At 50.8% G+C, this 18,824-nt stretch overlaps 1 protein-coding gene across 1 annotated transcript in view; it reads right to left on the bottom strand.

Annotated features, from left to right (window-relative positions):
- LOC119851605 (dystonin-like) overlaps positions 1 to 18,824 on the bottom strand; it is a 101,473-nt gene that overhangs the window by 68,280 nt on the left and 14,369 nt on the right. Inside the window, exons 6-8 of the mRNA XM_038391713.2 lie at positions 9,456 to 9,615; positions 9,090 to 9,174; positions 104 to 345 (exon numbers count right to left, since the gene is read on the bottom strand). Coding sequence (XP_038247641.1) covers positions 104 to 345; positions 9,090 to 9,174; positions 9,456 to 9,615 — 487 coding nt within the window. The remainder of the gene's footprint in view (positions 1 to 103; positions 346 to 9,089; positions 9,175 to 9,455; positions 9,616 to 18,824) is intronic.

Below are 18,824 nucleotides of genomic sequence, written 5' to 3' on the forward strand. Positions count from 1 at the left end.
CCGCGTGTGCCCACAGGAGGCGGGAGGCGAGATCAGGGACGGGGGTTGCGTCTCAGCCCCGAGAGTGATCCTGAACCCTTGCCCTCACCCTTGCCCTCAGTACCTTTTCTCTGTCACTGGCGCTGACCCGGTGCGGCCTGTCCCCTGGCTGGCTGTCCCCAGAGGCCAGCTCCTTCTCCATTCGAGCCAGCCAGAGAGCCAGGTCCTCCTGGGTAGAGTCTACATGAGATGAGGCTTCCAGGGTCTGCGCCAGCCGGTGCTGGATGTCGCCGCTGCTCTGCCCCATGATCAGATACCTCATCCTCAGGGACTCCATCTTCTCCTGGGCCAGCTGGGCTTCCTCCCCTGCCGAGGGATTCGAAAGTCAGGCAGGAGCACAAGGCCATCTGATCTGATCCCCTCCGCCGCACGGGAGAGCCCCATCGTCCCTGCACTGTGCCCACAACTCCTGGCTGAGCTAGAGCAGAGCTTCTGAAAGATCAGTCCGGGTTCACACACGCCAGGTGATGGAGAAGCCACCAGGGCTCTGGGCGGGCTCGTCCCATCGCTGCTAACCACTGCCCCTTAGTTCTAGGCTGCATTTCTCTCGCTTCAGCTTGCAGCCCTCAGAGCTCATTCTGCCTTTGTCGGCTAGCTCAAAGAGCGGTGGTCTCCTCCCCGGGCGTGACCTGCATCCCCGGTACAGCCCCCAGCCTGAGCTCCAGCCTTTGCTCCGCGGTAGTAAACAGCTATTGTTCTCGAGCCCATCTCACCAAGCCATCCAGCTGACCTGTCCCCAGCATTACTGACCACTTCTGTGCCACCTGCAGATGTCACCAGCAAAGAGTTTATATTTTCTTCCAGATGACTGATAAAGACACTGAACCACCCTGGGCTGAGAACAGGTCCAGGTGGGACCCTACTAGAAACATCCCCAGTGGATGACATCTCCCCATGTACAATTATTTTTTGCACTCTGTCAATTAACTAATTTGTAATTCAACTAATATGGGACATAAGAACATAAGACCGGCCATACTGGGTCAGAGCAGTGGTCCATCTAGCCCACTTCTGACAGTGGCCAAAGCCAGGTGCTTCAGAGGGAATGAACAGAACCGGGTAATTATCAAGTGATCCATCCCATCGTTCAGTCCCAGCTTCTGGCAGTCAGAGGTTTAGGGACACCCAGAGCAGTGGACTGTGTCCCTGCCCATCTTGGCTACTAGCCATTCATGGCCCTATCCTCCAAGAACTTATCTAGTTCTTTTTCGAACCCAGCTATACTTTGGGCCTTCACAACATCCCCTGGCAAGGAGTTCCACAGGTTGACTGTGTGTTGTGTGAAAAAATACTTCCTTTGGTTTGTTTTAATCCTGCTGCCTATTCATTTCATTGAGTGACCCCTGGTTCTTGTGTTATGAGAAGGAGTAAATAACACTTCCTTATTTACTTTCTCCACCCCAGTCATGATTTTATAGACCTCAATCATATCCCCTCTTAGTTGTCTCTTTTCCAAGGGGAAAAGTCCCCGTCTTATTAATCTTTCCTCATATGAAGCTGTTCCAGACCCGAATCATTTTTATTGCCCTTCTCTGAACCTTTTCCAATTCCAATATATCTTTTTTGAGATGGGGCAACCAGATCTGCATGCAGTATTCAAGATGTGGGAGTACCATGGATTTATATAGAGGCAACATGATATTTTCTGTCTTATTATCTATCCCTTGGTCCTAATGATTCCCGACATTCTGTTTGCTTTTTTGACGGCCGCTGCACGTTGAGTGGATGTTTTCAGAGAACTATCCACAATGACTCCAAGATCTCTTTCTTGAGTGGTAACATCTAATTTAGACCCCATCAATTTATACGTATAGTTGAGATTATGTTTTCCAATGTACATTACTTCGTGTTTATCAACATTGAATTTCATCTGCCATTTTGTTGCCAGTTTTGCGAGATCCCTTTGTAACTCTTTGCAGTAAGCTTTGGACTTAAGTATTCTGAGTAATTTTATATCGTCTGCAAATTTTGCCACCTCACTGTTCACCCCTTTTTCCAGATCATTTATGAATATGTTGAATAGGACTGGTCCCAGTACAGACCTCTGGGGGACACCACTATTTACCTCTCTCCAGTCTGAAAACTGACCATTTATTCCCACCCTTTGTTTCCTATCTTTTAACCAGTTACCGATCCCTGAGAGGGCCTTCTCTCTTATCCCATGACATCTTACTTTGCTTAAGAGCCTTTGGTGAGGGACCTTGTCAAAGGCTTTCTGAAAACCTAAGTACACTATATCCACTGGATCCCCCTTGTCCACATACTTGTTGACCCTCTCAGAGAATTCTAATAGATTGGTGCCACATTCATGTTGTACAGTGCTAATGTGTTTGGACAGTGCTAATGTGTCCAGCATGACTAAGTCACCCATCTTACAGAAGGTTCAGCACATTACATCAACCAGGCACTGCACTGGGGCTAAGGAGACCTGGGTTCTTGTCCTGGCTGTGCCCCTGGCTTTCTGGGTGACCTTGGCCAAGTCCCTTTCCCTCTCTGTGCCTCAGTTTGCTCACCTGTACCTTGAGGGTAATGATAAGAATGACCTTGAGTGGACCACTGCAGACTACATGGCTCTGGGAAGAAGGATAAAGGAGTTTGAGGCGCAAATGGTGTTCTCGTCCATCCTCCCCGTGGAAGGAAAAGGCCTCGGTAGAGACCGTCGAATCGTGGAAGTCAACGAATGGCTACGCAGGTGGTATCTGAGAGAAGGCTTTGGATTCTTTGACCATGAGATGATGTTCCAAGGAGGAGTGCTAGGCAGGTGCTCTCCACCTAACGAAGAGAGGGAAGAGCATCTTCACAAGCAGGCTGGCTAACCTAGTGAGGAGGGTTTTAAACTTGGTTCACCGGGGGGAAGGAGACCAAAGCCCTGAGGTAAGTGGGGACGAGGGATACCGGGAGGAAGCACGAGCAGGAGAACGTTTGTTTAAAAAGGATGAATTCAAACTGGAGCAGGTACAGAGAAGGGCTACTAGGATGATCCGAGGAATGGAAAACTTGTCTTATGAAAGGAGACTTAAGGAGCTTGGCTTGTTTAGCCTAACTAAAAGAAGGCTGAGGGGAGATATGATTGCTCTCGATAAATATATCAGAGGGATAAATATAGGAGAGGGAGAGGAATTATTTAAGCTCAGCACCAATGTGGACACAAGAACAAATGGGTATAAACTGGCCACCAGGAAGTTTAGACTTGAAATCAGACGAAGGTTTTTAACCATCAGAGGAGTGAAGTTTTGGAATAACCTGCCAAGGGAAGCAGTGGGGGCAAAAGATCTATCTGGTTTTAAGATTCTACTCGATAAGTTTATGGAGGAGATGGTATGATGGGATAATGGGATTTTGGTAAGTAATTGATCTTTAAATATTCAGGGTAAATAGGCCAAATCCCCTGAGATGGGATATTAGATGGATGGGATCTGAGTTACTATAGAAAATTCTTTCCTGGGTATCTGGCTGGTGAATCTTGCCCATATGCTCAGGGTTTAGCTGATCACCGTATTTGGGGTCGGGAAGGAATTTTCCTCCAGGGCAGATTGGAGAGGCCCTGGAGGTTTTTCGCCTTCCTCTGTAGCATGGGGCATGGTTGACTTGAGGGAGGCTTCTCTGCTCCTTGAAGTCTTTGAACCATGATTTAAGGACTTCAATAGCTCAGACATGGGTGAGGTTTTTCATAGGAGTGGGTGGGTGAGATTCTGTGGCCTGCGCTGTGCAGGAGGTCGGACTAGATGATCAGAATGGTCCCTTCTGACCTTAGTATCTATGAATCTATGAATCTATGAAAAACGTGAAAGGGGAGGGCTCCTGCCTCATAGTAAAAATGCAGGACAAACAGCAAGTTATCTCAAATGCCTATACACAAATGCAAGAAGCCTGGGAAACAAGCAGGGAGAACTGGAAGTCTTGGCACAGTGAAGGAATTATGATGTGATTGGAATAACAGAGACTTGGTGGGATAACTCACATGACTGGAGTACTGTCATGGATGGATATAAACTGTTCAGGAAGGACAGGCAGGGCAGAAAAGGTGGGGGAGTTGCATTGTATGTAAGGGAGCAGTACGACTGCTCAGAGCTCCGGTATGAAACTGCAGAAAAACTGGAGAGTCTCTGGATTGAGTTTAAAAGTGTGAGCAACAAGGGTGATGTCGTGGTGGGAGTCTGCTGTAGACCACCGGACCAGGGGGATGAGGTGGACGAGGCTTTCTTCCGGCAACTCACAGAAGTTTCTAGATTGCAGGCCCTGGTTCTCATGGGAGACTTCAATCAGCCTGATACCTGCTGGGAGAGCAATACAGCGGTGCTCAGACAACCCAGGAAGTTTTTGGAAAGTGGAGGGGACAATTTCCTGGTGCAAGTGCTGGAGAAACCAACTAGGGGCAGAGCTCTTCTTGACTTGCTGCTCACAAACTGGGAAGAATTAGTAGGGGAAGCAAAAGTGGATGGGAACCTGGGAGGCAGTGATCATGAGATGGTCGAGTTCAGGATCCTGACACAGGGAAGAAAGGAGAGCAGCAGAATATAGACCCTGGACTTCAGAAAAGCAGACTTTGACAAACCTCAGGGATCGGATGGGCAGGAGAATAACATGAGCTGGAAAGGAGTCCAGGAGAGCTGGCTGTATTTTAAAGAATCCTTATTGAGGTTACAGGGACAAACCATCCCAATGTGTAGAAAGAATAGTAAATATGGCAGGCGACCAGCTTGGCTTAACAGTGAAATCCTTGCTGATCTTAAACACAAAAAAGAAGCTTACAAGAAGTGGAAGATTGGACAAATGCCCAGGGAAGAGTATAAAAATATTGCTCAGGCATGCAGGAGTGAAATCAGGAAGGCCAAATCACCCCTGGAGTTGCAGCTAGCAAGAGATGTTAAGAGTAACAAGAAGGGTTTCTTCAGGTATGTTAGCAACAAGAAGAAAGTCAAGGAAAGTGTGGGCCCCTTATTGAATGAGGGAAGCAAGCTAGGTGACAGAGGATGTGGAAAAAGCTAAAGTACTCAATGCTTTTTTAGCATCTGTCTTCACGAACAAGGTCAGCTCCCAGACGACTGCACTGGGCAGCACAGCATGGGGAGGAGGTGACCAGCCCTCTGCGGAGAAAGAAGTGGTTTGGGACTATTTAGAAAAGCTGGATAAGCACAAGTCCATGGGGCTGGATGCGCTGCATCCGAGAGTGCTAAAGGAGTTGACGGATGTGATTGCGGAGCCATTGGCCATTATCTTTGAAAACTCATGGCGATCGGGGGAGGTCCCGGACGACTGGAAAAAGGCTAATGTAGTGCCCATCTTTAAAAAAGGGAAGGAGGAGGATCCGGGGAAACTACAGGCCAGTCAGCCTCACCTCAGTCCCTGGAAAAAATCATGGAGCAGATCCACAAGGAATCAATTCTGAAGCACTTAGAGGAGAGGAAAGTGATCAGGAACAGTCAGCATGGATTCACCAAGGGCAAGTCAGGCCTGACTAATCTAATTGCCTTCTACAACGAGATAACTGGCTCTGTGGATGAGGGGAAAGCAGTGAATGTGTTGTTCCTTGACTTTAGCAAAGCTTTTGACACGGTCTCCCACAGTATTCTTGCCAGCAAGTTAAAGAAGTATGGGCTGGATGAATGGGACGATAAGGTGGATAGAAAGCTGGCTAGATTGTCAGGCTCAATGAGTAGTGATCAATGGCTCCAGGTCTAGTTGGCAGCCGGTATCAAGTGGAGTGCCCCAAGGGTCGGTCCTGGGGCCGATTTTGTTCAATATCTTCATTAATGATCTGGAGGATGGTGTGGATTGCACCCTCAGCAAGTTTGCAGATGACACTAAACTGGGAGGAGAGGTAGATACGCTGGAGGGTAGGGATAGGATACAGAGGGACCTAGACAAATGAGAGGATTGGGCCAAAAGAAATCTGATGAGGTTCAACAAGGACAAGCGCAGAGTCCTGCACTTAGGACGGAAGAATCCCATGCACCGCTACAGACTAGGGACCGAATGTCTCGGCAGCAGTTCTGCAGAAAAGGACCTAGGGGTTACAGTGGACGAGAAGCTGGATATGAGTCAACAGTGTGCCCTTGTTGCCAAGAAGGCCAATGGCATTTTGGGCTGTATAAGTAGGGGCATTGCCAGCAGATCGAGGGACGTGATCGTTCCCCTCTATTCGACATTGGTGAGGCCTCATCTGGAGTACTGTGTCCAGTTTTGGGCCCCACACCACAAGAAGGATGTGAAAAAATTGGAAAGTGTCCAGCGGAGGGCAACAAAAATGATAAGAGACTGGAACACATGACTTATGCGGAGAGGCTGAGGGAACTGGGATTGTTTAGTCTGCAGAAGAGAAGAATGAGGGGGGATTTGATAGCTGCTTTCAACTACCTGAAAGGGGGTTTCAAAGAGGATGGATCTAGACTGTTCTCAGTGGTAGCAGATGACAGAACAAGGAGTAATGGTCTCAAGTTGCAGTGGGAGAGGTTTAGGTTGGATACTAGGAAAAACTTTTTCACTAGGAGGGTGGTGAAGCACTGGAATGGGTTCCCTAGGGAGGTGGTGGAATCTTCTTCCTTTGAGGTTTTTAAGGTCAGGCTTGACAAAGCCCTGGCTGGGATGATTTAGTTGGGGACTGGTCCTGCTTTGAGCAGGGGGTTGGACTAGATGACCTCCTAAGGTCCCTTCCAACCCTGATATTCTATGATAACGACCTGCTCTGTGAAACACTCGGAGCCCTGATGAAGGGGCTAGAGCAGATGCAGGTATCTTAGAGTCTTGCCCACATGCTCAGGGTTTAGCTGATCGCCATATTTGGGGTCAGGAAAGAATTTTCCTCCAGGGCAGATTGGAAGAGGCCCTGGAGGTTTTTCGCCTTCCTCTGTAGCATGGGGCACAAGTCACTTGCTGGAGGACTCTCGGCTCCTTGAAGTCTTTAAACCACGATTTGAGGACTTCAGTAGCTCAGACATAGGTGAGGTTTTTTGTAGGAGTGGGTGGCTGAGATTCTGTGGCCTGAATTGTGCAGGAGGTTGGACTAGATGATCATAGTGGTCCCTTCTTAGTATCTATGAATCTATTATTACTGTCAATCACAGTCGAAATCACGGAGAACTGATATTTCTTATGCATCCATCTTCTGAGTCTCTGGATCGTTCCAGCCTTGCCATGACCTGCCCAGCTCAAGTTCAGGCTAATCAGGTCACTTCTGCTTTCAAAATCCATGCACTGCCTTAGCTTTCTCCAGCGCTCTGGGAAGTCCCCAGTTCAAGATTTACTAGAAATCAGCATTAGTGGGTCAGTGAGCACCTCTGCCAAGTTGATGATACCCCTGGGGCAGAGTTATACAGGGTAAGTAGTTACTATTTACCATCCATCCTAGTTACAGATGGGAGACACTATTCCCCGGTCACTGTAAGATGCGAATACCTCCCCCTGCATCTTTCTGAATGGAACAGAAATAGTTATCGAATACGTCTGTCTCTTCTGTATCATGCCTGCAGCATTGCCCTCCTTGCCTGGGCTAGGACCTAGACCATTGCTGGGATTTCATTCTTCCTGATACACACATGGCCCAAGACTTTTCACTGATATCGTTAGCTTCTCTTGTCAATTATCTGCCTTTCCTAACTGCTGATTTGTCCTCGCGGCTGTCAGCTTCGCAGCTTTTCCTTGCATTTGATACTAAATCACCTAAATTAATACAGAAATAATTGTTACTGCTTCTTTAAATACTTCCTGAGATTCAATTTTGCTTAGAATTGTTTTACACTTTGGAAGCTTGCCCATTTCCAAGTGCCCACTCTGTGTATTACTGGTCCAGATCATGATCCCCTGCACCTAGACAACGCTCAGTTTTTCCTGTGATCAATTAATCTTTGTCACGGTGAGGTCTCCTGTGTCTGTCTAGACACAAATGCCCCGAGTGGCTGTCAGATCTCTAGCCTAGAAAGTTAATACCTAGAATTGTTAGATATTTAAATGAGCCCCAAAGGGGCTGATTTGAGCGAACACTCAGGGAGGAACAGGCTGAGAACGGCACGTGGGGAGGAGAGGTTCAGGGTGAGCAGTGGGACAGGAATGGGACAAGGGGCACCGGGGGTGAGTCAATCCAGACGAGATTGTGGAGCAAACAGGGAAGGAAGGGATCAGGTTGGCCTGTGGTGGAGAAGTGAAACTGAGGTGAGCAGTTTGGGAAAAGCAAATTTCAGCACACTGCCAAGCAGAAATGGATTGTAGAGAGTGCGCCGGGGAAGAGAGGGTGAGAGGGTGAGCCCCTGGGCAGGAGCCCCCAGCAGTTTGGTTGGAGGATCCAAGCACGTCCCACTGGGAAATGGGGGGCGGTAGGATCCAAGCGCCCCCTGGTGGGGAATGGGAGGTTGGTTGGGGGTTCTGAGCACCCCTGCTGGTACATGGGGGGCAATAGGATCTGAGCGCCCCCTGGTGGGAAATGTGGGGAGAGAGGATGCGAGCAACCACTGCTGGAGAATGGGGGGTTGGCTGTGGGATCCAAGCACCCCCCCACTGGAGAATAGGGGGCAGTAGGATCCAAGCGCCCCCTGGTGGGGAATGTGGGGATGGGGGATCTGAGCACCCCTGCTGATACATGGGGGGCAGTAGGATCTGAGTTGCCCTGCTGGAGAATGGGGGGGGCAATAGGATCTGAGCCCCCGCTGGTGGGGAATGAGGGCAGTATGTGGAGAAGGGGGATCCGAGTGCCCCCCAGTGGGGAATGGGTGGCAGTAGGTTCCAAGCACCCCCTGCTGGAGAATGGGGGGGGCAATAGGATCTGAGTGCCCCCTGGTGGGGAATGAGGGGCAGTAGGATCCGAGCGCCCCCTGATGGGGAATGTGTGGAAGGGGGATCCGAGCACCCCTGCTGGTACATGGGGGCAATAGGATCTGAGCGCCCCCCGGTGGGGAATGGGGGGCAGTAGGATCCGAGCGCCCCCCGGCGGGGAATGGGGGGCAGTAGGATCCGAGCGCCCCCCGGCGGGGAATGGGGGGCAGGGATTCACCACTGGGCAGTCTGGGCCTGAGGGCTGCAGTTCCCAATTCTCAGCAGCCAGCTGCTCTGCCACTTACCGGTCACCAGCTCCAGCACCTGCTGCCCCCGCTCCAGGGCTTGCTCCAGGTCGCCCAGCCTGGAGCGAATCTCCTCGCAGAGCCCCTGAGGGAAAGCGACAGGTGAGACTCACCAGGCCTGCTCAGCCCAGCCCCACAGCCTGGCCCCTGCACCGCCCCCCATGTGCCCACTGCCCCTACCCTCAGTGCCCACCCCCCAACTCCTCCCCCTCGTGCGCAGGGACGGCTGGGGGGCTCTGGAGTTCGGAGCTGCTCCATGCTCTAGGGGCCCCTGCCCTGGTACCGGTCCCTCCCCTTGGCCATGCTGCAGGGCCGGCTACAGGTCCCAGCCAGGCCAGCCTGGCCCACCCACCCTCCCGCCCTCACCTGGCTTTGCTGGTGGGCAGCCTGCAGGTGACTCATGCAGCCATTGGCGTGCCAGAGCTGGGCCAGGCCCCTCTCCGTCGCGCTCAGCCACTCCTGGAAGGAATCCACAGACTCCTGGAAGCGCTGAGCAGCCGGCAGGATCCGCTCCAAGCAGCTGTGTCTGTGGGGAAAGGAGGCTGGGGAGAGCCAGGCGGGGGCGGTGCCATGTGTCCCCCAGCAATGGGGCTGAAGGACCCCAGGGTCCCCAAAGAGCTACTGCCCCACTGGTGTTTCACCCAGGGGAGCCCCTGGTGCCAGGAGGCTACAGGTTAGAGCATCTTTGCTTTGCTCAATGGGCTCCTCTCCCCCACTTCCCAGTGACCCTTCTGCCCCTCTCCTCAAGCACCCCCTGCTTCCCCTACCCCCTCTCCTCCACCAGCCTCCAGGGGCCACCTGCCCCTTCCACACTGTGCCCCACCCTCCCTGTGCTGCCTGACACCCCCGAACTCCCCAGGGCCTATGCCGCTGCCCCATAGAGAGGCATGAGCAATGCTCCTCTGGTTCCCAGACATACCCTGGCCCAGGCAGTGCAGCCCAGAGGGCAACATGATACCCTGCATGTCTCTGCAGCAGAGCTGGCCCACGCTGGGAGCAGCAGGTGGGGGGCCCAGCCCAGCTCAGAGCTCTTCCCCAGGCAGCCCTGACTTGGTGGACACAGGAGTCCAGGAATTGCCTGGCAGAGCAGGCCAGGAGCTAGCCAGGCCAGGCTCTGAGAGACGAGACCCCATTGGGATGGTCCCTCCTAACCAGACAGCAAGGGGCTGGTACCTGCCAGGGGCAGGCAGGACTAGCGCCCTGTTTGTAGCCCTCACTGTTACAGCCGTTGGGCTCTTCCTCCAGGTAAGCACCTGGTCCTCTGCTAAAACCTGCTCCTGGCCTCATTGCTACCTAGTGGCAGGGAGTTCCCCAGGACACATGATACTGCAGGAGACGCCAAGGAAGGAGACATGAGCAGCTCCATAAATAAAGTGCCCCAGGCTCTGTGTTCTACTGAGGCTTGGGACAGTGAGTAATGGCCAACACCCACCCATATGCGCCATGGGCGCTGGGGCAGGCAAGGGACAAAAAGCTCCTCTGATTGGTCCCTTCATCCTATAGCATGGGAGCTCGAGTCATGGCAGGGGCCCTGGCGCCAAGCCCCCCCCCCCCAGTTCCAGTTCCAGTCCTGCTCATGCATGCTCATGGGCAACTCACGTCCTCACTCTGTGCCTCAGTTTACCTCTGTACCATGGTGACCGGGAACCGCTCAGGAATGGCTATCAGGCATTAGGGGGCCGTTGGGGAGAGCGTGCAGGATGCAGCTGGGATCCACCCCCTAGCAAGGAGGTCAGAGGCTCTGGACCCCCTGCAGCTCCCTCACCACTTGCCTCACTGCTGCAGCGGCTCTGGTCTGTCTAGGATGGCCTGAGCCTCGCCCAGGCACACTTTGTGTCCTGATGCAAATAGCAGCACGCTCAGCCAGAAAGCACGAAGGCCCTTTCACCCCCAAGTCCACAGGCCCTGCACCCCAGACTGCACCGCACCACAGGGTGCCCTGGCTGTGGGGGGGTATAAGGCCCTCAGAGCGCCGGGAAGGGTCTGGCCGGGCCAGTGCACCCAGTGCCATGCAGTGGGGCAGAATGCAGGTTACACTGAACTGTATGAAACCTTGTGGGCTGCTGTGTCCATGTGGCTGAGCCACTGCCAGGCAAGCTGTTCCACTGGTGTCCCCTCTGGCCTGTGCCACTGATCCTGAGGCAGGTGCATCCCGTGTCCATCCCCCTTGCCCGGGCTGGCAGGTTGTGTGAAGCTGATAGGGCCGTAGGAAGACTGACAGTTTGGGCTCCTCCCTTCCCTGCCCCACTCCACCGCCTGTTTGTGTGCCCCCACCCCAAATGTCCATGAGCCTCTCCCCATAGAATTCCCTCCCCCACCCGGCCACAAAGCCCTTCCGCCCTCACAAGGCCTGAGGCCTTCTTCTGCAGCCAGGAGCCAAGAAGCAGAAAGTCACATCCCCCCCATTCCTTCTAAATTACATGAAAACAATGTCCTATCAGGCTGTTCAGAAGGCTCCTGTCCCAATAGCACCCACCACCACCAGATAAAGATGGGTTTCAGAGTAGCAGCCGTGTTAGTCTGTATTCGCAATGCATTAAGATTGGTCAAAGAATTATTTTGTAATATCTTAGTAAAATCACTGGTTAAGGCACAGCTAAGCAGGACTCAAGTTTCTATATAAACTGAGGTCCAAGAAGGAGACCAGCTGGGAAGGAAAGAGAAAGGAAAAGGGAAAAGAAGAAGGAAAGACCTGAAAAGAAGAACTCACCCCCAAGGCACAGCCTGAAATCAGAGCTGCTAAGAAACCTCTGCACGACTCTGACGTGCAGCAGCCAGAACCCAGACGAGACCGACCTTGCCTGGCCAACTGGGAAAGGCCACCTGCCAGATCAGGATTGGTGAGCAGAGCATTGTATGCTTAGCGTGTGTATTTTGCTTGGTGAGTGTTAATAAATAGAGGACAAGGATATTAGGGCTCTTTCACTGGTAAAAAGATCCTGCAAACCCGCAAAAGTGTACGCCCTGAGCCCTGGGAACTGGGTACGGGTGGGTGCCTTTCACCCAGAGCCTGAGGAACTGGGTAACGGTGGGTGCCCCAAGGTGTGCGGGTAACACATTTGATGGAGAGAATGCAGGCTGGCTAAGGTTGTTTGGACTGAACTGATAGGGCCTCACACAGTGAATAACAGTGGATTATAGCAGCCAAATCCCTGTGCCATTTTGTCAGAAAGGGTCGCTCCCTGCTTGACAGAATGACCCCTCTGAAGCATCAGGAGGGAACAAAGCAAAGAGACCAGGAGGGCTAGGGATTAATTAAGGGATGATTTAGTTGGGGATTGGTCCTGCTTTGAGCAGGGGGTTGGACTAGATGACCTCCTGAGGTCCCTTCCAACCCTGATAGTCTATGATTCTAACCCACCCCCCTTGCTAAATGGGTAGCCAGCAGGGTCCATGCCCGGGGGGGGTCAAGATTCCTTCCAGGGGAGGGATGCCCTGGAATCCGCATGTAAGGGGTTTGAAGCATTCTGTGAGTGCATGTAACCCAAGCCAAAGAAGAAGGTTATCAAAGCAGCAGCAGTGTGGGGCATTGTGGAAAGCTGTCACTAATCTCTCCAGCCTGGGAGCACTCCAGAAAAGACAATCGGAGGGTTATAAATTGGAGTTGGACACAGTTAAGGCGAATCTGGCTCAGTATAAGGCATCCAAGGGCACCAGTGCAGCGTCAGCATTGTAATACAGGAGAGTGAGCAACTGAGACTGGAAGTAGAAAACCTGAACGGGGAGGAATCTACATTGCAGATGAAGCTGGGGGGTGCTCAGGCAGCTGTCAGAACGGTGAAAATAAGGATCAGACTCAGGCAGGCAGTGACCACACAGTCTGCAGGCAGCGACTAGAGAAACCAGAAACCATGCTGGGAGCCCAGAGGGGCAGAGTACCAGCCGTAAGGGGAGGCGTGAGTGTGGGCACCGGGGATACAGGCACCTGGAATGACACTTGGAGTGGGGATAGTTGGATGGATCCCGAACAGAGAGATCCTGGATGGTCAGACCCTCCCTGATGCCTTTCCTGAAGGGCCCTATCTCCCCGTGCAAAGGGAATTGCAGGATTTGAAGTTAAAGGCTCAACAATTCAATCCTGTGGCTCCAGTTCCCACGAGGGCGGTAACAAGAACAGAACCTGTCCCAGATGACCCACAGCAACAAAGGGAAACAAGGCAAAATAGTACAGAGATTTCTGATTTTACCCCAGACCAGGCACAGGTGGCTGCTCAGTTATGAGGACCCCTAGAAAGGGACGCGTGTCTGGACTGAATGGCGACGGTGTTGGCACGAACTGGGTGGAGGCCGGCAGATTAAGAGGTCCTAGCCCAGGCCTGTACTAATGCTTCTGACTGGGCAGTAATACGCAGTGCTGATGGGCGATTAGGTGCGAGCAGCATTCTTGCTACCGGTTGTGCCAATAGTATTTGGGAACTCCCCCCCACCCCCCCCAATTTCAATGTATTAACTTTTAAGAATGAATTGTTAGACCATTTGAACTAAAAAATGAAGGTGATTTTAGGGCCCATAGATCCAGCTAGGGGACAGATACCCCAGGTTAAAACAGGACATTTTTCAAGAAGCTGTAGTTTTTTGAGACACGCAGGGACAAGCAGGAAAAGGAAATAAGGACAGGAGAATGAAGCCTGTACAGGTGATAACTTGTGACAAAAACAGGCCCCCAGATCTCCAAGGGGAGCTGGGGGAAATGGGCCAGATGCACTATGGCACATTAGAGGAAGAGGACGGGGAGGTGCCAGGGACAGCAGAGGAGCAAGAAGAAGAAATGGATCTGGATGTGGGTATCAGATGCAGACTAGAGGATGTCTGGCTGAAGGTAGAAAAGATACACTGAGAGGGGAGGCATGGAGGAAGCTCATGATGGCAGGGGAACCAAAAGAGAAATGGGATGGGAAGCCCACAAGTGAGTTACTGCAGAGGGCTGCCCAGTTACAGAGGCAAGAGGAACTGACTGGCGGGGAACTCCCAGAACAGACCCTGAACCATTGGCACCACCCCAATAGGGGTGCCCACCTCCCTGGACTCCACCTAAGGTAGTGGCCCAACTACAGTATGACAAATGGGAGCATCCCATTGTAGGGGCAATAATGGGGAGATTAGGGGAACAAACATGCCCCACTATGTTAACTGACACCGGTGCATCAATAGGTGTTCTTGGAGAGCAGTGGCTTCCTGGGGACACTATGGAAACAGAAAATTCAACACAACTAGTATACACAGGGGAGACAATGAAAGCATTTATCACGAGACCAATCCTGACCCACATAGGGTATTGGGAGTTATGGGTAATATGTGTTCAGAAGCAGAATCAAACTGGGAATGGGGGTAAGGAGGATGGAATATTGAGAATGTCTTATCTTAATGAGGGGAGACTCATCATGGATTTAGTTTACGGGTTCCTAAATAGTGAAGGGCCAGCAGAAACATCCACCCCTCCATTAATGCAGTACATAGCTGTGTGGCTGTAAAGGCCCCGGAAGGAGGGAAAGCGGAAGAAGGGGACCCACGAATGGACAAATTTCCTGGGGTATGAGCTGAAAATAAATTGAAGTGTGGGAAAACTGATGCTGAGGTTTTAATCCAAGGGCCTGACCCCCCTCCACAGCGTCAAAACAAGTATCCTCAGGAAGCAACGGACGGGATAATATCCACCACTGAAAGTTTGTTAGAACAGGGTGTTATTGGCACATGGCGAGTACTAACGCTGCCCCATTGGCCTGTACTGAAAGGGGAGGGGAAGACCTGAAGAAGGTCAGTGGGTTTTAGAGCATTAAATGCAGTAACCCTGCCACTGCTCTGGTCGTGGCCAAGTACCGAAAAGTAATCACTGCAGCAGCAGCAGGGAGATAGTGGTTCTCAGTAACAGATTCAGCAAATGCCTTCTCTGCCACTCCCTCATGCCCTGAGTCCTGGTACAAATTTGGGTTCACTTACAGGGGACAACACAAAGGTCCCCCAGGGTTTTCATAACACACCTGCAATTTGTCCCCCCCATGTGGTTAAGATGTGGGAAAAATTGACAACTGAAGCTCAAAAGGGGTAATTTCCTACGGGGTGCCCCCCATAAGGCTTTATGGAAATATGCTTATGAATGTATATATGACATAACTGGAATATGTTTTATGCTACATATGCCATATAACATATCTCTGTAGACGTTATGATCTACTGAATCTATTCCTCCTATTTGTATGCATGTATCATTTTTGTATTCAAAGTTATGAATATTGGCTGTGTACTTGCTTGATTTTTAAGTAGCCTTTGTAAAGCATTTGGTCAGCTTCTTGAGAAAGGAATGTGCAAGTTAAGTGCCCAATCAAGAAACATTTAATGAACAATGGATGTTGGAAGGTCCCAATCCACATAAGAAGTCTTCCTGGAGACATTCAAGATACCATGTGGGCAATGGCTGCTGCCTGTAAAAACTGATTCATACATGGACATGTGACTTGCCCAAGTGACTCCAAAACTCCATCTTGGAGCTGGACTTTGCATAGGTGAGTGGAGGGGCTCTCCAACCACAAGAGTCTATTTAAGCCCGTGAGAGACCCCTCAATTCTGTCTTCAGCTGGCTAAAGAGAGAGCCTCTCCACCCAAAAGGCTACCTGAAAGAAACTGGAACAAAGGACAGTAACCACCACAGGGGGTGTGAGTGATTGCTGGACTCAGACTAGAAGGAGACTAGTCTGTAAAAGGAAGCTTACTGGAATTCCCTGTAAGGGTGAGGTTTTATCAGTATTCAGTTTTCTTAGACAGAGACTTGCATGTTCTATTTTATTTTGCTTGGTAATTCACTTTGTTCTGTCTGTCACTACCTGGAACCACTTGAATCCTACTTTCTGTATTTAATAAAATCACTTTTTACTTATTAATTAACCCAGAGCATGTATTAATACCTGGGGGGGAGGGGGAACAGCTGTGCATATCTCTCTATCAGTGTTATAAAGGGTGGACAACCTATGAGTTTACCCTGTATAAGCTTTATACAGGGTAAAATGGATTTATTTGGGGTTTGTACCCAGTTGGGAGTTGGGCATCTGAGTGTTAAAGACAGGAATGCTTCTTAAGTCGCTTTCAGTTAAGTCTGCAGCTTTGGGGCCCGTGGTTCAGACCCTGGGTCTGTGTTGGAGCAGACTGCCGTGTCTGGCTCCACAAGACAGGGTGCTGGAGTCCCAAGCTGACAGGGAAAGCAGGGGTAGAAGTAGTCTTGGCACGTCAGTTGGCAGTTCCCAAGGGGGATTCTGTGATCCAACCCGTCACACAAGGGTCCCCTGGGGTTTTCATAATGCACCCACAATTTGTCCCTCTCATGTGGTTAAGATGTGGGAAAAATTGACAGCTGAAGCCCAAAAGGGGTAATTTCCTAAGTTGATGCTATCTGGGTGCATGGGGACCACAACGAGGAGGTTGGTAGGATCACTGAGCGGATGTTACAGATCATCCAAGATACCGGATTCCAGGCTAGCAGAGCCAAGGCCCAGCTGGTACAGCAAGAGGTAAAACACTTAGGGGTCATACTGAGAAAGGAAGGACGAACCCCAGATACACAACGGGGGGAACTGATCGGAAAACTTCCTGCCCCCACTGATGTGGCGTCCTTAAGAGCCCTTTCGGGAACCCTGAATCTCTCGAGACATGTTACTGAAATGTCGCCCACTGGGTTTTCTCCTAAAGAAAGGGCGGCAATGGGAGCGGGGGTCTGATTAGGCAAAGGCATCACTCACCCTGAAACAGGATTTGGCCCAGGCCCAGCCCCACATATCCAGAGGTGGGAGAACCATTCATCCTGCAAGTGCCCAGTACTGCCGTGGTGCTGGGAGCAGCGCTGTTACAGCAGCAAAGCACCGGGAAATTACAAACTGTGGCCTATGGGTCCAAAACACTGAATTACACTGAGCAAAATGTTACCCCCTGTGAGAAAGAGAAAGAGTGCTGGGCCTTAGTGTGGGCCTTGCAGCATTGGGAGTATATAACTGGAGGATCCAAAGTTATAGTACAGACAATACATTCCCCATTGAAATACATAATATCAGGAAAGGCAGGTATCTAATCCTAGGTTGGCACAATGGCCTCTGGCCCTTGTATATCAAGGGATAACTTTAGAAAAGGGAAAGGTTCTAACCCCTGTATCATCTGGCCTTGCAGTGCAAGGACAGGAGCATGAGTGTCCCCTGCCAGAGTGGCCAGTGAAATCAGGACTCACCCTACAGAAAGCTCAGGAGAAAAATGCACAAATCTGGTTCGTGGTTGTATCGAGCTATTTTAGTGCTGGAGGAGCTAAGACAGGATGTGGAGCTGTAAAGGTAAATACCAACCAGGAACTAAAGGGACCAGTAAAGCCACACACATTACAGAAGTGGTGGCGGTACTAAAGGTGTTACGGGTGGAGGATCAGGAAGCCACCCTGGAAATATTTACCGATTCGGACTGGGTGTGCAGAGCTGTAGTGGTGTAGCTACCCAGTTGGGCAGGTAGGGGTGCTGTACAGGAGATGGAAAGCCAGTCGCTCATAAACAATACTGGGAGCAAGTAGTAATAAAGGGTCCAACGCGAGACACTTACGTAAGACATGTGAAAGCACATCAGAAACCAGGGACTTTGGAATAACAAGGCGGATGTTTTAGCCAAACAAGAGGCCCTGTTAACACAAGGTGAGGAAGAGGAGGTAATCAGTTTAGTAACCAGAGCACGAAAACAGGTGACAAGCCAAGAGACGCTGGAGCTGAAAGCCCTAAAGAAGGGGATGAAGAAATTGAACAATTCCTTAAGCAAGGAACAATCCGAGGAAAATAGTAAGTATACAAAGACCCCGATGGCGTAGTGTGGGTCACCGAGCATGACTTGGATCTTGGGGAACAGCCTAAAAGGTGGTTAGTGCCTAAGTCAGGACTGAACTGGTTCAATATGTGCACGAGCAAGGGCATTCTTGAACAAAACTCTAGAAAGGGTCAAAGATACAGGGCGGTGTCCCAGCATAAGGGAAGATGTAAAGCGGCAGTGTAATTATTGTTTGCAATGTGCAAACCCTCAGGTACAAAACGGTCCCATTACTCACCAAAGGATGAAGGTCTGTGGGCCCGGTTACAGATAGACGAGATTGGACCCCTACCAGTCATCCTGCGAAATACCAAGTATTGTTTGGTACGTGTAGATCCCTTTACAAAATGGATAGAAGCCATTCCAGCAAAGACTAACCCAGCTTTGACTGCAGCCCGGCAATCGTTTAATGTGGTGTTTAGCCAGTGCTGCCCAAGGAAATCGATTCAGACCAAGGCCCACACCTCATTGGGGAACTCTGCAGGAACTGTGTAAAATACTTGGCATTAAGCAAAGGTTCCACATTGTGGGACACCCCCAATGCTCAGGACCAGTGGAACGAACTCACCGCACTCTAAAGGAGACTCTAAGAAAAATGGTAAAAGAAAATGGAAAAGATTGGGATGAAAAACTGCCTAGGATTCTAATGGCCTTAAGGTCGGTCCCAGCAAGTCATGGTTATACTCCCTTTGTAGCAATGACGGGAAGGCACATGAGAACACTCCAACAGTGGGGGCTAGATGTAGATATTCCAGGTGGTTGGCTACCCAAAGTGCTAAATGACCAGTGGATCCAGTCCCTTTTAGCAAATACTCACCAGCAACCACACACCACACAACAAAAACACTAACCCAGGAACCTATCCTTGCAACAAAGCCTGATGCCAACTTTGTCCACATATTTATTCAAGTGACA

The sequence above is a fragment of the Dermochelys coriacea genome, chromosome 2 (assembly GCF_009764565.3).
Source record: "Dermochelys coriacea isolate rDerCor1 chromosome 2, rDerCor1.pri.v4, whole genome shotgun sequence".
NCBI classification, from domain to species: domain Eukaryota; kingdom Metazoa; phylum Chordata; order Testudines; family Dermochelyidae; genus Dermochelys; species Dermochelys coriacea.